Here is an 18,657-nt window from a genome sequence, read left to right on the forward strand (position 1 = left end):
GTTCCTGCCGCCGATGCGCGGCTTCCCCTTGCGGGTATGCTCGGCCTCGGGCTTCTCGCAGGGTCTCCATCAGGTGTTCCACGGGGCGGCTTCCCTCCTCCGGCTGGGGGGAAGGAACGCCGAATAGCAGATCTGCGGGTAAATGAGACTCACGGCCGAACATCATTAAAAACGAGGTTTGTCCCGTCGACGTGTGTACGGTGGTGGCGTAGGCGAAAAGGGCGTAGGGGAGGTGTTCGTCCCAATCCCATTGATTTGCGCCGCCATACGTTTGAGTTTCCCCGCTAGGGTCTGATTCATGCGCTCTACCATACCATTCGCTTGGGGGTGGTACGCTGTGGTTCTGTCCTTCTGGATTCCGAATTCTCGGCACAGTGCCTGGAACAGCTCGGCCTTGAACTCGCTACCCTGGTCGGTGAGGACTCGTTCTGGGATCCCGTGCTTAAGTACGTAATGTTCCACGAATGCCCGGGCCACCACCAAGGCCGTTTTATCAGGGATGGCCACTGCCACGGGGTAGCGGGTGAAATACTCTACTGCGACTAGGATATACCGGTTGCCTCGATGGGATCGAGGGAATGGCCACTGTAGGTCGATCCCGACCAGCTGATTCATGCAGCTGACGCAGAATGGTCTTAGGGGTACCTGGTATCGTGCCGGTTTCGGCCCGCACTGCTGACAGGCGCGGCAGCCCTGTACCCAGGCGGCCACGTCTTGTGCCAATTTGGGCCAGAGATACTGGCGACGCAGGGTCTCTCGAGTGCGTCGTTCCCCGTCATGGCCCCCGAGTGGGTGATCATGCACCAGCCGTAGCAGCTGGGGTCGTACCTGGGCAGGAACACAGATGCACCCCGGCTGGCCGGCCTCGGTTAACTCCCGTACCACCCCGTTCTGCACACACAACCGGCCATACAAACCGCTCCAGGGTCCTGGTAGGGCACTCTTTTCCTCCCGCAGTGCCGCCTCCACTGCCGCCAGATCCGGATCCCACTGCTGGGTCTGTCTCAGCTGCTCGTCGTTCAGGCCCGGGAAGGCGCAGCCGACGTCCTCCTGGATCCGTCCGATTGGGGTGGGGTGATCCACCGGGTCCCGAGCCGTGGGTCCCGCGCTTGCCGGGCGGTCGACGGGATCCTCGGTGCCACCTGTGAGGGTCTCTGTGGCGCACACTGCACTCTCTCTCACTGGGGGGGGGTCAGTGGCCGCGGCCTCTCGGGGGTCCGTTGCCTGCCGGCAGCGTCCCCCTGTGAAACACGGGCAAGCCTCCTCTGCCCTTGTCTCGGCGTACACCGTGGGCCGCCTCGACAAGGCGTCCGCGTTTGCATGCGTCCGGCCAGCCCGATACTCTATTTGCAGGTTGTACTCCTGCAACTGCGCCAACCACCGGGCCATCTGCCCCCGCGGCTCCTTGAATGTAAGAAGAAACTGCAGAGCATAATGGTCAGTGCGTACGCGACATTTCCTGCCGTACAAATACGGCCGGAACTGCTTACATGCGAAAATCACGGCGTACAACTCTTGGCGGGTCACGCAATAGTTCAGTTCGGCCCCACTCAAGGTCCGGCTGGCGTACGCGATGACTCGTTCCGTCCCATCCTGTCCCTGTGACAACACCGCGCCCAGCCCGCTGCTGCAGGCGTCAGTGTCCAAAATAAAATCGGTGGTAAAATCGGGAAAAGCGAGGGTGGGGATGTGGGTGAGGTGGTCTTTGAGAGTGGTGAAGGCCATCTGGCAGGCCCCCGTCCACTGATAGGGGTGCTTAGGAGAGGTGAGTTGGGTGAGGGGGCGTGCAATCTCGCTGAATCCCTTTACAAATCGACGATAATAGGTGGCGAGCCCCAAAAATGATCTGATCTCCGTCAGATTCCTTGGCCGTGGACACTCCACTACGGCGCGTACCTTCTCCGGATCGGTGTGCACGCCTGCCTCGCTGACGCGATGCCCGAGGTACCCCACCTCGCGTTGTGCGATGTAACACTTACGTGGCTTGAGCTTGAGATGAGCCGCTCGCAGTCGCTGGAATACCTCCCGTAACCTGGACCAATGCTCAGACAAAGATCTACTGAACACTATCACATCGTCCAAGTAAATCAGGCACTGTTCCCATTGCAAGCCCCGCATCACCAACTCCATCAGCCGCTGGAACGTCACGGGCGCATTGGTGAGTCCGAACGGGAGTACTCGAAACTCGAATAGTCCCATCGGGGTGGTGAATGCGGTTTTTGGCCGATCCTCCTCCGCCATCTCCACCTGCCAGTACCCGGACGCGAGATCGAGGGTGGAAAAATATCGCGCTCTGGCGAGGCTGTCGAAGGTGTCGTCGATGCGGGGTATGGGGAAGGCGTCGCCGAGCGTGACTGCGTTCAGTTTACGGTAATCGACGCAGAACCGGGTTGACCCATCCTTTTACGTTACTAGTACAACTGGGGCTGACCAGGGGCTCGCCGAGGGCTGAATTATGTTATCGCAAAGCATGTCCCCAACTGCCTCTTTGATCTGGGTGCGTTCGGGTGCGCCCACTCGGTATGCAGGGAGTTTGATGAGTCGGGCTGCACCGGTGTCAATTTGGTGCTTAACAAGGTCGGTCCGACCCACGTCCGAGTCGTGTTCACTGAATACGTCGGCATACTCCTGCAGTAACTCGCGCAGCCAATCGGCCTCTCCCTTAGGTAAATCCACCCATGGTACATGTAACGCGTTGAGCAGGGGGACGACCTCGGCTCGGGGAGACGGGCCGACTCGCCAGGCCAGGTCCTGGTCCCCCTCAGGACGACGGGGTCCTCAGCCCAGAGTGCGAACACCGATTCGTCAGAGTGGCGTGCGTGCAGGGGGTGTACGGTGGCGATCGGGGTGCGCCGTCGCAGTATCGCTGGGGTATTGTGAGGGTTAAACATCCGCATAAACAATCGGTCCCCATCTGCGTTTACCAACGTGGCGGATCCCACGACCCCATACCGTTTTGCCAACTCCGGGTGAGGAGTTAGCATTACCTCCCCTGTTGGTCGGAGCGTGGGGTCGGTGGGGGATGTTGCTACCGGCACCAGCATCTCGGTGAGCGGCCCGATGATGACTGCCGTCGCCAGGATAGCGGCCACAGGTGTGAAGCGGGGGCGCGTTGGTTCTCGTCCCAGGAACGGTATCCGCTCGCCGTTGCTCTCCATGGTGGCGCATCGCTGGCGGGGTTGCACGTTGAGTCCCAGCTTCTCTAGGAGGTCGGTACCTACAATACACTCGTGACACAACACACTCGACACGTAGAACTCCTGGGTGCACACCTGGCTGCCTATGCGGACCTCTAGGGTGGCTGTCCCCAGCAGCCCCATTCCGGCTCCACTCGCCATGTGCAGCGCGCAGTCCGGGGCCTGCAGGCGGCTCACATCGACCCCGATCATGCTGCAGTGTGCCGCGCTCACGAGTGAGACCACCGCTCCCGTGTCCAGCAAGATCTGGATACGGCGTCCGTTGACCTGCCCCTCCACCAGCGACGTGGCCCCCGTGATTCCCGCCACCAGCTCCCGCAGCCTGTCGCCAGGAGTCGCCGCGTTCCTTGGTGTCGTTGCTGGAATCTGCGTGGAGATCACTTGCTCGCCATTATCATTACAGCTTGTTTGGGTCGGGGCTACGTCGATTTCATCCCCCGGTGGTCCCCTCTCTAGGGGGGCCTTAGTGTTTGACCTATGCATCTGCCTCGCACGGGCGGGCTTGAGGGCAGTCCCTCCTGAGATGCCCTCGACGGTCGCACACATAACACGTCCGGGGAGGGGTGGCGGCTCCGTAGTGGGCCCCCTGCCCGCTCCATCTCCCTGTACGCAGCTGTTCTAACTCGGACTCTAATTGGGATACCTTCCCGGCCAGCCCCCCTACTGTGGAGTGTAGTTCACCCATCTCAGAGTGGATGGTCTTCACATTTTTCTTCGCTTCCTCGTGTACTTGGGTTACCCTCTCACCTACTTGGGTTATCTTACCGTCCATTTGGTTTACCTGGCCAGCAATATCTCCCATGCCGGTCTGTAACCCGGCTACCCACCCCGGGGTTGTCTCGCGGGGTCTCTGGGGCTCTCTTGCCCGTCTCCTTATTGGGCTGGCGGGCTCCTCCTCATCCTCCTCCTCGTCAGGGATCAGGCTCGCCACGGTGCACTCCTGTCCCGACCCTCGGAGCTGCGCGCTTTCGCTGGAGAGCTCCTCACACTCAAGTGCTTGCTCGACTAGGGTATCGAAGGGGAGGCCTGCGCTACCCCTTTTGGGATGCCACCACACGGTGCGAGCTAGGTACCTGAGTAGCTTGTCTGCAGCTAGCGCTTCAATGACCTCCTTCGCGAACTCTGGACGGGCGATCCGGGGTAGTGATCGAACGTCGTCGGCATAGTCTCGGAAGTCCTCGCCGGGTTGGCGTCGGCGCGCCTCTAAGGCCGTCTTTGCCTGTATTGCGTTGGGCTTGCCGAAACGCAGATCTAATCTACGCATTAGTTCCTCTAGTTGGGTTTGCGCGCTTTCGGGTAGTGCCTCTACAAAGTCGGCTGCCCGCCCATCCAGGTTCAACGTAAGATGTCGTAACGCCTGCGCGTCCGACCAGCCATTAAGCTTTTTAGCCCCTATGATATTGCGGGAAAACGGTTTCCATGAAGGGGTCCCCTGGCCGGTGAACACATGCCTTACCTTTGCGTGGAGTAACGCGCTACCCTCCCTTGGAGGCGTGGGTTCGAATCTCACTTCTGACACCAATATGTGGGGGCCGTTGGCCCCCGGGGTCTCTCCCTCACGCATCCCCTATTCCGGTTGCATTGCCGCACTGCCCTATTACCTGCTAGGGTTTTGCCGGCCTTCGAACGCGACGCCCCTACCCATACGGCCTCACGCAGCGCTCCCACGTTGCAAGCATACGTGCGCACAGCATCATCAATCAAACCCCATACTCCCCCTCTTTACACCGCTACGTACAGCTCTCGCACGCTGCGAGCGTGTGCCCGTCTACAGCCCTGTGCGGCACTCACCTCCACGCCGAATAACCACGTTACCAATGCGCACCCGTATCCGACACGTAGCGAACGTACGCAGACTCCCGCACACAGCTCCCCGCGGCACTCACTCACCACTGAACACTCACGTTGTGATCGCGCACCTGTATCATACACGTAGTGAACACACGCGCACCCACACGCGCAGCTCCGCGCAGCGCTCACTCACGTGGCGAACCACTGTGTACACAGCACCACACACGTTCACACCTCTCAACGAGATCACACGAGGCCACGATTAGCTATTAATGATTTATTTTCGACCACCTGGGAATTGATATTAAATCAGTATGATTCGACGAGGCTGGCCTATTCTACTACCCCTGGACCTATTCCCTATTTATCGGCTATGATCCTAATTCACCTTCTTACTCACGGTTCGAAGTATTCGGCGTCCTGTGGCTTTTCCTCGATGCTCGTCTGGACACGTCGCACGGACGTCCGGAGGGCAGAGCTGGGAGCCGCCTTGACCGCTGGCTTCTTGGAGTGAGATCCCGATCTCCCCTTTGCGCCCCCTTTTTATCCTCCCTACATCAAAGGGATGCGGCTCTGAGCGTGGTGGCGGCCCCCTCCCAGTTTTTCTTTAACAATGGGCGCGTGCCCATCAGCACGCGTACGGCGGTTCCGGGCGCCCTTGCTATGCTAATCAGATGCGCTGCGTGTAGCGGCTTTATTCTAATTAATCCCTTTCTCATGCATGGCGCTTTGGTCTTGCGCATTATGCAGCGGCGTCCATCACCACGGCCTGCTGTGGAAGTTAAGCGGAGCCTCCGCATGTCTCCACCACCTGCCCCATCAATTGCGCACTATGCGTCCGAGTCGCCTCTCTGATTATTTGCCATTCCCGCCCTATCCTTTAACTTCCCTAACGATAGCACCTACGCACTCGAGCCCGCTTTGGCACGCTAAACTATGCCGCCCCGTCCCTCCTCTGCCTGTCTCGTCGACCTGTGGGGGTGTGTGTGGGCGGATGCGTTTCATCCGCGGTGGCCGAATGCCCTTCGCCGCGACCATACCATCTTAAGGCCGGTCGCAGCGCCGCGGTGCAAATTAGCGTCGGGGGAGGTCGTCCAATTCCCTGGTCGCCGGAAACCGTGAAAGTTAATCCCGATAAGGGTTTCTCGGATAAAAACCGGTCGGTCAGGTGACCTCCCCTCGCAGCTCTATGGGGGGGAGGGGGGAAATGCGTGCGGGTGTGTTCATGTGAGGTGAGGTGAGGTGGACGCGGGGTCGGCTCCGTCGCTTGGTGGTGGCGAGGTCGTAGATGGGGCGCCTGCTGAACGGCTTCGTGGCGGCGGCATCACACATTTAACAACAATTAAATGTTTGGACAATAGACAGTAGTGCATATTAATGACTACTTGGAATTAATCTCGGTGGGAGGTGGAGGAGCATCGTTAAATTCCTGTTGAGAAGTTCATATTCCATTTACATGCACGAGTTAATAAATATCTATTTTTGAGGACTTCACACAAACCCTCTAAATCATGTAAAATAATCCATTAAAAACTGCAGTGCCTTTGCGAAAGATCATTTTAGGCTCACGGGTTAAATTATTCATAAGTCTTTCCTTTATTCATTCCAATCATGTACATGGGCCAAATAGTCCCAATTGCATGTTGATCAAGACTCCTGAAAAACTGGTTCCACAGGTAAGGTGTGTAAAGAACTTAACGCTCTTTTATTTGGCCACAAATGACAGCTCAACTAAGTGGCTTAGCATGTGGACATTTATAGCAGCCAAATGCTGTAATCTAAACGCATGTTTCTAAGTGGGGGGCAACTAAAGGACCCTGAGAAATATCGACTCGACCACAGGGTCGGGATCGAACCCACGGCCTCCTGTAATATCAGGCGAGGTGGTTAACTTCTCGCCACCGCGGCACCCCTAACAATATCTCAAACTAGTTTTTTTGGATGCAAAATTTAGCAATCTTTGGAAGGACGTTGATCAACGAGGTGTGGTGTTGACTGTTGTGTTGACCGACTCTCTGAGTTGCATTACATTTCTAGGTTTGCTAAGTTTGATATATTTTTTCTTTTCTCTCTAACACCTTTTTCACTCTGTAGGTTTCACCCCCACCCTTTCACCCGTTGCGACAGCTGCCCCCTCCCCCTCCTCGAATTCGTCGACACTCACCACTTGCAAATTCCATCCCTAGTCCCACCCACTTACCCTACGTTTAACACATTCCTGCGGAGGGAGCTGGTAGGAATGTTGGGTTGCTCGGTCAATGGCCAGGGTCACCGGCGGCGTGGTGTATTCCGCAAATATGCCCGACTGTGAGGGCGGGCACAAACCGGCGTGAGTAGGTTAAACGTTGAGTTTTATAAGGGCACCACGGGGTGACCAGCCCTTCCCCACCCAGCCCCACCCACCCACCCAGCCCCACCCCTCCCACCCCCCACCCAGCCCCACCCTCCCCACCCAGCCCCTCCCCACCCAGCCCCTCCCCACCCTCCCCACTCAGCCCCTCCCCACTCTCCCCTCTCCACCCAGCCCCATCCTTCCCATGTTTTTATGCACGACGGACGGACACAATAATCCCCTGTGGGCTGGTGTAACCAGGAGGTTCCTACCCGTATAACCCTTGGTTGTCGTAGCTCTCTCGCTACATTTCCTCCTCAGCAGTCTGCCTGTTTTTTTATTTTTATCTTCACCTGAGGACGATAGCTTGTGTTGCTATCGAAACGTCGTGATTTATTAGTTATTTTTTCCATCTACGTGACTTTACCGAAAGAACCAAAGGTGAATGACAATATCTCTCTGCTCAAACGTGTAAGGGGCCGTTCATAAATGACGTCACGCACCTGGGGGGTGGGGGGGGTCAAACATTTGTGATGATGTGTGACAAAGGGGGGGGGGGGTTGGGAAATGCGACGTCACATCAAAATGCGCAACTTTAAATAAATATAGACGACACGTTCTACTTAATTAAATATACGTTTTAATGAATGTTTTCTCCTACAACATCAGAGTGCAGCGCCACATTAAATACGCACTACCATGACAATAGTTTAAAGCGATTTGAAGCATGTTTTATTTTTGGGGGGGAGGGGGGGCAGAGCTTTGTGACGTCATATTTGAGGGGGGGTCTGACTTTTTGTGACGCCGTGTGATGAAGGGGGGGGGGGTCAAAAATCGTCCAAAATCGCGTGACGTCATTTATGAACGGCCCCTAATTTGAGCGATAGCGCAGTGGTGGTAGGGGGACTGCGCTGTGAACCCAGCGCGCCCCGAATTCCATTTCCCGCTCACGACCCCAATAACAGTGACAGCGAATCTCTGAACCCGTCGTGGGCCACCCCTAGGTCGACTCAGCCTTTCAATAAGAAATAACCGATTGCCCGGTACCGTGTCCAACCATCAACACGGGGCAGCCGTGCCGGCCTTCATGCTCCTCGCTCACCGCACTTTCCTCAGCAGCCTGCCGAGGCTACACGGGGGAACTTTACTTTGGGGTGCAGGGGGAGGAGCCGGGAGGGGGGGCAGGTGAACGGAGGGGTGGGGCGAGATGGGCGGGGGGCAGGTCGGCGGCGGGGGAGGGGAGCTGGGGGGGGCAGGTGGGCGGGATGCGGGGGGGGTGCTGGTGAGGGGGAGCCAGGGGGGGGGGGGAGCCAGGGGGGGGGGGAGCCGGGGGGGGGGAAACGGGGGGGGAACCAGGGGGGGATGCGAGGGGGGGAGCCAGGGGGGGGGGAGCCAGCCAGGGGGGGTGGGGAGCCAGGGGGGGGGAGCCAGGGGGGGGGAGCCGTGGGGGGGAGCCGGGGGGGGAACCAGGGGGGGATGCGGGGGGGGGGGGGAGCCGGGGGGGGGGAGCCGGGGGGGGGAAGTCGGGGGGGGGGGTAGTCGGGGGGGGGGGGAAGTCGGGGGGGGGAAGTCGGGGGGGGGGGAAGTCGGGGGGGGGGGAAGTCGGGGGGGGGGGGGAAGTCGGGGGGGGGGGAAGTCGGGGGGGAGTGGGAGGAGCCAGAGAGGCGTGCCGCGTCCCAGGTGCAGCGAAGGCTTCCTCGGTGCCGTCTTGCGACCGACTCGGCTGATATCCCTTCGATCAACAACAACACGAAGAACAACAACAACACCACCACCACCGTGGTTACGTCTGTCGTGCCCATCATCTCACGGGTTAAAATCTTCGGTGCCGTCTTCGCTGCGGACATCGCCTTCCGTGGGCAGCGTCAGTGGCAAGGCACCTGGGGGGGTGGGGAGCACCTGGGTAGTGGTGTGGGCGAGTCGGTGGCCGTGTCGAGGAAACTCCGAGGCTTCTTTCACTCCGGCTTGGATCTCTGAGGTTCGTTCCAGGCCACCGTCTGATTCAGACCCACTTGCACTGTTCGTTGGTCGTAGCGTGGGGTTATTTATCGGTTGTAGATGTGTGTGGTTGATAAATATTGGTGGTCCAAACAAGACCCGTGGGCCATCGTTCCACCCGTGGGCGAGAAGGGGCCCATCGTGCGCCATCATCTCAGACAATGGCAGTGATTCTCTTTTTTACTCCTCCCCAGCGGTTTGTTTCATTTGTTTTCATTTATTTGGTGTAGCCCTGTGAGCCATTTGGCTCTTGAATCGGTTGCAACCGCAACAACAAAAAAACATGAACGAGAAAACATCTTAATGTGACCTTATGAACTAAGCTCAAACCACACCGAATAAAGCTTGGTGTAAACCCATTGTGTTTGTTAATGGAGTGTCTTGGCTGTGTGTGTGTTTGGCTAAACTCTGCGGGCTGAGTGTGCCACACGCCACAACCACAGTCTTGGTGGTGGTGGGGGTGGTGGCGTTGTTGTTGTTGCGTTTTCCGCCATCAGTGTTGCGTTGACGAACTCCGGAAACATCAAAGTCTAGAAGCGTGTCGCTTTCGTGCCCTCGTGGCTGACTATGATGGGGTTAGTTTGGCCATACTTCACCACTCTGGTGGGGCAGTACATACAGGCGGGACAAGACTCCAGCACCGTAGATCGTCTAACATCGATCAGATCAGAAGTTGACTTCCCAGTGGGTAAAGTCCATTGAACTAGGAAGCACCTTTCCACCCGGACGGCAGACGTCAATAGCCAATCCACTGCTGGACGTATGTGTACGCATCTCATGTTGAACTTCTTTCGCACCATACGTAGCCAAATCGCGCGAATCCGAGGTGCGAATGAGAGACCGTCTTCACGCCCTGCTGGTCATGGTGGGTGGGTGAGGGGTGGGTTAGTTTGACCATACTTCACCAAGCTGGTCAGTTTGGGTGATTGAAGAAGGAGGTGGGTAGTGGTGCATAAGCAATGAATGTTGTTACACTGGCCCTAACGTAGCGCCAAAGTAGCCTATGAAAACATGTTTGGTGCGCATGGTGATCACCCATCCACCACTATTAAACCAGGCTCATCACCTGCTTAGTGACGACTCCTATCGTTCGTTTGTGTCTCAATATGCTTCGCCTGGTGAGGGTCGTGGCGGCAGCATGTTCAGTCGTGGCGGTCCAGACCTCCCTTTCCTTGGCGACAGACGCTAGTTCTACATTAATATACACTACTACACTATACACTACTATATACTATACACCAGAGGTGTGGACTCGAGTCATGTGACTTGGACTCGAGTCAGACTCGAGTCATGAATTTGATGACTTGCGACTCGACTTGGACTTGCATAACAATGACTTTGTCCCACCTATGAGATGTGGACTCGAGTCATGTGACTTGGACTCGAGTCAGACTCGAGTCATGAATTTGATGACTTGCGACTCGACTTGGACTTGCATAACAATGACTTTGTCCCACCTCTGCTATACACCACTCTAGCTCTTCCTGGGGGGAATTCCCAGGCGTTCCCAGGCCAGCCGAGCGATAGAGTTGCCGCCAGCATGTCTTCGCCCAGTGGAACGTACTGCCCGGTCGAGTTCCAAGAATAATCTACATCTTTTTAAACTCCATCGAAAATGATCGCAGCGAACTGTGAAACGTGACATGTGGCTGACAGTGTCGCCGGTGTTGCCAGTGGGGGGGTGGTGGTGGTGGTGGTGGTTTTTGGTGGTGGTGGTGGTGGTTTGGGGTGGTGGTGGTTTGGGGTGGTGGTGGTTTGGGGTGGTGGTGGTGGCTTGGGGTCGTGGTGGTGGTTTGGGGTGGTGGTGGTGGTGGTGGTTTGGGGTGGTGGTGGTGGTTTGGGGTGGTGGTGGTGGTTTGGGGTGGTGTCTGGAGGAAGGTGTAACACAGAATGTCATGAACATTAAACAGGTTTTTGTGAAGAATGTTGATGACGACTCGGGCAAACCTGTTAAAGGGGGCAGGCTTGGGTTGTTGATAAGAACTCGCCAGTGAATTTACAAGTAAACTAGCCACTGTACATGGCAGTAGAAGCAAAATATTTTTGCTTTTTTTGTGGGTTTCCACTACGAATGCTGCTCGGAATGTGAATTCTATGGTTCATACTCTTAGTTCTTTCGGTAAAGTCACGTAGGTAAAAAATTAAATAAAAATTAATAAAAATAAAACAATAAAATTACGACGTTTCGGAGGCTTGATACAGCAAATCTGGCTGTGACGGTCCCACCTGATGACGGAGACTTGTGTTGCCTCCGAAACGTCGTGATTTTATTGATTTATTTTTATTAATTTTAATTTCATTTTTTACCTACAATGTGACTTTACCGAAAGAACTAAGAGTATGAATCCTTGCAGTCACGAAAGCTTCAAATCTAGAATTATATGGTTCGTCTAGACCCCGCCATAAGAACGTGGAATTTCAACCTTTGGTTTAGGTCATTAGAATGTAGCTGACCCGAATGTGTTTAGGAGCATGGGATCCCCTTGTGTGTTGTTGTTTTTACATACTCAGAATCAGAACGTTTATTTATCCTCGACAAATCCGATGTCAAAAAGTTAACTAAAAATATAAAGAAAACGATATGAGTGCAAAGTATAGGAAAGGTAAGCAAAATACATACTGTACTGTAACAGTTGTTTATGATTGGCTGAGTTATACCGTCTTATAATAAATATATGAATACCCAGAACCTGGTCCATTTGACATTTGACTTGTCATAAATATAACCCAGCCACTCAAACCACAGGACAGTTTTAATGACGCCAGCAGTCTGATCCGTATTGTAAATGTTACAGAACAGGGAACGCTTGTGTAACCAAAACCTAAAATTCACATTGATGCTCTTCGATTGTTATCCCTTGCAGTTGAGTCTTAACCTGCTACATTAACAGGAAACAAGTTTGCCGGAACTATGTACTCCTGTAAGTTGTACAGAATGTATGAAACGGCTTGTGGGTTTGACCATATTTATTAGGTGCTTTCTGTTCATTTGTATGGCAATATTTTTAGGAGCTAAATGCCAATGTCGATATCTGCTAACCACGAGGAGAGGGGCTTCGGGAGAGACTTCGTTTAAGTTTTGTTATTCCTCCTTCATTGAAGGAGCGCAGATTGTAGGAGTTTACATATGGGCCGTAGTTTTGAGTTGCATTTCCACACTCGCAGTTGTTCACTCTTTAGGATAAATCGCTGTACTACAGAAAAAATATCCATGATCGTTGTTTAGCTTCAGAGGAAAATCATCATGACTATATCTGGTCTTGTTTCCTTGGCAAGAATCAGTTTTTAAACACTGGATGAAAATAGATTGCATAATAACTGTAAAACCATAAACTGCTATAATGGAAGTACTGTCAGACCCCATGAGTACATGTGATTAGATTATGATATGTAATTGATCACATGCCAGATGTAGCTTTGTATTGCCAAACTGCAGTTGGGTGTAAATGTTTGCACGTGACATTCTTGTCTTGAAGACTATTCGGTGTGTAGAAACAATGTATATTAAAAACGTGTTTTTGAAATGTACGGTTTCTGTAGTTAAAATGTTGGCAAGTGGAATTTTGGTTGAATGGTTATTTGATTTAATTCCCTGTCTATTAACTTCGCACATCGTCATACCCACGTGAGTGGCCCTTCATGAAAAGCCAACAGTTAGCCCACTCTGCCATACAAACGTGGAATTTACACCCTTGGCTCAGAACTGACAAGGAAGATGTGCATTTTGTCACTTTTGACTTTTTAACTTAAATATTATGTGGGTTATCGCATCTGCACGGCATTGTTAATGATGTCACCGATTTAACATCTACATGTATTGATCGTTGTGTTTAATGCTGATGTGTAACTGCATTTTCCTTGGCAATTCCCTTATACATGTAGAAAGATACTACACTGTTTTCCTTATAACTTGTTGATCCAGGTCACCCTTAAAATAGAGGTTTGGTCTCAATAGGTCATAATATGTGAATAAAATCCAATGTTATTATGAATCAACCACAACAAAACTACTATTATAAGGATGCTAAATGAATCAAATCGTTTACGACTGTACTGTATATTCATACTGGCTCAGTGAACAGTGTACTAGCCACTGGGAAATACGTAGACTTTTTAGTGATGGACCGCCCCTATTCATCCAAACTTAAAATGTTACAATGTCCTTTAAATGTATGTCTTATTTTCTTTATGCAAGTCATGTGCTTTTGATTTATGCGAATGAATCAAAACCTGTTAAATTATTTGACGAAGCACCTACTCCACAATTATTGTTTAGATCATTTGAGCTGTGACCTTTATCTTTTGAAAACGCAACCTCTAGAAACATGACAGAGTACGCTGGTAAGAGTGCAAGAGGTCGAGACCAGAAAAACTACCGGGACAGAGACGCACATGGGAACTCGGACAAGTACAGGGACCGAGAAAGCTATCCCGATAAAGATGCCTACCGGAACAGAGATGACTACGGCGACAGAGACGGCTACCGGGACAAAGATGTGCGCAGAGACCGGGACAAGTATGGAGACCGAGAGAACTACCGCAGAGACGCCTACGGCGACAGAGATGGCTACCAGGACCAAGACGTGGGCAGAGACCGAGACAAATACCGAGACCAGTACCGAGACCGAGGCTACGACAGGAACCAAGACAACTACCGTGGTCGAGACCCGTACAGAGACCAGGACAACTACACAGAGAGGGAGCGGGTGAGCAGAGATCCGCCGAGGAATGACCGGGAGAGGGCCGAGCCGCCTGCCTATCGTGATAATGGCCGTTACGTGGAGCCTGTAGCTGCTGACCCCCCCACAATCCCCGAGGAGTATTACTACCAGAAAGAAGTGTCATGGGCAGCTTACTACTTTGCCAAGCTCAAGTACCTGGCCACGCGGAGAGGTAGGCCTGCATACATCTCAATGCCATTTTCACTTTTGGATATTTGTACTTTCAACATTGTAATACTCCAAAAGATATCATCATGTTCATCCTGTTTACATCACCAAGTTGTCAGTTTTGCCGTAATGTCTGATACTTGGCGGAACGCAATATGTAATATATTTACGTATGTGTTGTTAATTTAATATCCAGATACATCTTAAATGTGTTGGGTTTTTCCAACAATGTCCCCAGGCCATTTTAGCACACTTGGAAAATGCCATACACAGTAAATTGTAGCAGACGCATGCCTTTCAATTGTACACATGTACCTTATGGCAAAGACATTGGATGCACCCATGCACAGCATCAATTATACTGCAGAGGGATCTCCTTTCTCTTTTGAACAGCAAGTGCGTGTACGTTGCAAAGATGAGTGTGCTATTGCATTTCTCCACATCCAGCAAACTTCCAATTCGCTTACTGCAGGAAATATTCAAAAGTGTTACCTGTGATTATTAATAATGATATTTAATATAAAAAAAATACCGCATTGGACACGGAAGGACTTAATGTCCCTAGGAATTGATGCCTGTTTTGAAGATGAGCCAATGCAGGTCCAGGGTTAAAGCCCCTAGGTGGCCACCAGAATAATAAAAACAAGTTCTCGTGTAGCATATTGCTGATCTCAGCTGGGTCCCCCATTAAAAATAAAGCACCAAATAATGTTCAATAACTAGAAGCTTGGTTTCCTAAAACACAGGTGCAGAAAACATATTGTGAAATGATGATCACATTTTCGCTGGTGTGTTGCTAACAGCAGGGAGTGGCCATTAAGTGGAGAGTTGTGCAAATCTAGTCAATAAAAATAAAATGAGAGTCAGCTTTCCAGCTTGTTAGATTATAGTAATGCATGTTCCGGCATTTAGCCACGTTCAAACTCTGGTCAGCCATGCAAGTTGAGGTTATCGTGTTTAACAAGATTATTGCATCTGTCGAGTTATTGTATTCTGGCGCAACATTAAATTCAGCTGTTATTTTTTTATTGTCCATTTCTGAGAGCTGGATTTGAAAATATTCTGCATGTCGGTATGGGCCAAATGGCTTGCTCATCTGCACTCCTTAATAGTGCTTATTCTAGTGGTTTTGTAAGGTATGGAATTCATGGCTATGAAAAAAAAATCTTGTCACATCATCCAGGTTCCACAACTTGTGGCTATAAGCTGTTGTACAATAAAGCTCCCATTCTATGTCTAACGGCTCACAAAAATTGGAATATTTCTGAAAAATAAAAGCAATAAAACATTGTCTTAGCATGTCTGAGTCACCAGTCAAAAATGAACATCAGCATTCAAACTTTTGTCTGCAGATGATTTGTTAATTCTCAACATGAATCAATGATGCTTAGAATTTCCAATTTAAAAAAAATGTGCCATATAACTGCAAAGCCATAAGTGTGTAGCATGCAAATAAATTTCCGGATACGAATGCGCTGCATGTTCTATTGACACGATTGTATCTTGCTCTATTCTTTTGGCGGCTGTGCCCTCCACCAGGGATACTGCAGGCCACACAAGTGCTGCTGTCCATCCTGTCCGCAGTCCTTGCAGCTGCCTCGCAGAGTGCTTCGCCCGGCTACCTGAGCCTGGGCGACCTTGGCGGAGTCTACTACTACAGCCTGGGTTACGCCTACAGCGGCTTCACGGTGCGCAGTCTGCATGCACCCTGTACACACACGTCCGCCAGCACCACATTGTGTTGCAGACAAGGGGGGTGGGCGGGAGGGTCTTGTTCTCCTCTCAGATCCCCATAGACCAGCATTTCCCAAGCTAAATAATGCAACAATACACCTCTTTCACATATCTTTCCGTTCACTGAAAAGCATTGAAGTTTTTTTAGTTGCTTATCCCATGAGCCACATGGCATTCTGAGAGTGCGTAATATCAGCAGCATTGGTTCAACACAAGCCAATGCTTGACCGATTTCAACATGAAGTGCCTCCTCACCAGTCAGGCCTGCTTGACCCAGTGCTGGTGAATTGCCCAAACTGTTGATGTCAGGATCATGAAAATCGGTTTCTATGGTTGCACTACTCTAAATTACTGACAAGCATTTGTGGCTTATCAATTTAGAGTTCATTATTTGATACTTTTAAATATTTCCAGTGCGCACACACCATTTGGAAGATGTGGGTTCAAAGTCTGGCCTGCAGAGTGGGAAGTAATAAAAATCCCCAAGCTAACAGTGTGTGTGGACCCTCTGTGTGTAGGGCAAGGATGCTGAGAGACTCAACGACCTGGATTTGAAGTATAATGCGCTGAAGACGCCAGCAGTAAACCTCACACTGGCTGTGGTTCTGCCTGCGATGGGGTTGTCGTTATTGTTCATAGTCCTCGGGCTTCTGCACATTGAGCGGCGGGCATGCGGCTGGCTCCTCTTTGAGGCACTTGTGAGTCTCATATACGGCCTGGGTTTGATCCCCGCAGTAGCATTTTACCTGCACTACAACATCGAGCAGGTTTACGGCACGCAGGTGTGCAAGGATCGCTCCGATATGCTGGCGAGCAGAAATTACACCTCCACATGCGTTTTGCACGCCACCGAGATCATGGCGGGTGCGTTTGCGCTCCTGCTAGCGGTCTCCTACCTCATCAGCATCTACGTGTGCGTGAGCGACTTCAGAGAGGCACGCCGGCAAAAGGTTGCTGAGGGTAACGAGGACGACACGGCCATGGGCCCTGTCGCAGCTTCTGCGTACGTCACATGAAGCGGTCTCGCAAAGTAGTTACGAGCTACCCGCTTGAGTGGGGCCATTCTCGAACGTGAAGGGTTGCACTGCGAGAGATCGGGAGAGGGTTATTTTTGTCTCCTCACACATTGATTGCACAATCAGGATAAACATTGGGTAGAAAAGGCAAAAAAACATTTAAAACTCCCCCATGGCGAAGGGCACAACAATGGGATGAATTAAATGTCAACATACGCTTAGTTTAAAGATGTTATGGTACCATACCCAAAGGGCTTTGCGAGCGTTACCAGAGCACATGCAGGATATACGAGTCGAATTATTTATGCTGAGCCTTATTAAATTGGTCTCGTAATATATAAAAAGATGTTACATAAATATGTGCACTCGCTTACATTGGCAAAGTTAGTGATCAGATGTAAGAAATTCGTATTTTGTATCACCGTTAACATATCATGATATCAAATGGTCAGATGTAGTCCATAAGCAGTGAATTGTGGAAACATTCATTTGGACGAATCATATCAAGTACAATGTGCCTCTAAGTGGATTCGTTTATTGTTGGACAGACATTGGCTACACTGACTGTTGCAAAGACTTATTCTTCTCTGTTAGCACTTCTGGTTGCAAAGCTGCTGTCAATTCGGATAACATTCAAGTAATCGCCCACTGGTATTTGTGTACAGATTTTTTTATATTGCCATTCCAGTTATTTTGAATTGTTGTACCTTGATGGCCTTGGTGTTTAGTGACTGAACCTGTTATATTCAGCTTACATTAATGCCGTCTATATGTATATGTAATTTATATCTAAATGCAGAAACGAGTTAAAGCAAAGTGAATTTTAAATTACACGTTGATACACAGGCTGTGAACGCCTCGGGGTATATTCATTATGGTGTTTTAGAATTTTGTATTGAATTCAGAATCTCCACTACTGTCTGTATCTTGTGATTCAATTCTTGTCCTGCTGCAATGCACGAATTACATGTGAATTCACTTATAAACATTTATTGAAAAAAATATGATCGCGGACGATATTAATGTTCACGTTTTCTTGCTGTGGTCAAAAGTGTGGACATTGGTTAAGCTAAAACTTGACTCCTAGGCTTTTCAGCTACCCAATATACCCTATAAATAACATTTACAGACTCTAGTTCCTTCTGATAAATGATTCTTCATTAATGCAGGTAATTTGTCCATGCTACACTTGCATTATTGGTACATGATTCTTGAAACAAACAAGACCTGTTATGCGTGGCCCGGTGTAATTTTATTGTTTACACAATGCACTCTTAATTATGACCTTTTTCATGATTTTTTAAAATAAAGTTCCAATATATTTTACAATGTAGGATGTTTTTTATGAGCAAACTGTAATACCAGTAAGTTTACTGAACACAGTGCTGCATGTCTAAAATAAATGTATACGATAAAACTATAGTAAAACTGAGTTAGTAATCAATATATGGTTATGGATTCTTTTACTTAAACATAGTACGGTACTGCATCAATATTTTGCAGAATAATGTTTGTGCTCTGTTTAACATCGCCTCCCAGTGGTCATTGAGAAGCATCACAATTTGCCAGTGCAATTGCGAGCACAAGTCAGATCTGAAACACGGCAGAACTGATTCTTCGGCCGTTGCCGGTCATTGCTACAACTCGATGGGCTCTCATGAAATTGTCTTTTCCGAGACCAAGGTTCTCTGCAAACCTCC

At 50.9% G+C, this 18,657-nt stretch overlaps 1 protein-coding gene across 2 annotated transcripts; it reads left to right on the forward strand.

The window, feature by feature from the left end:
• The first annotated feature begins 8,975 nt into the window (after window positions 1-8,975).
• On the forward strand, window positions 8,976-18,401 carry LOC144729668 (MARVEL domain-containing protein 3-like). 2 transcript variants are annotated; one of them, XM_078610091.1, is made up of 4 exons: window positions 8,976-9,298; window positions 13,640-14,211; window positions 15,747-15,895; window positions 16,460-18,401. In XM_078610091.1, the coding sequence occupies exons 2-4, from the start codon at window positions 13,644-13,646 to the stop codon at window positions 16,955-16,957; spliced, it is 1,215 nt and encodes a 404-aa protein (XP_078466217.1). In that variant the 5' UTR covers window positions 8,976-9,298; window positions 13,640-13,643; the 3' UTR covers window positions 16,958-18,401. The 2 variants fall into 2 exon arrangements, with proteins under 2 accessions (XP_078466217.1, XP_078466226.1); XM_078610100.1 differs by lacking the exon at window positions 8,976-9,298 and adding an exon at window positions 9,305-12,239.
• Window positions 18,402-18,657: the final 256 nt, after the last annotated feature.

Source organism: Lampetra planeri, chromosome 2, assembly GCF_965212315.1.
Source record: "Lampetra planeri chromosome 2, kcLamPlan1.2.h2, whole genome shotgun sequence".
Lineage (NCBI taxonomy): Eukaryota > Metazoa > Chordata > Hyperoartia > Petromyzontiformes > Petromyzontidae > Lampetra > Lampetra planeri.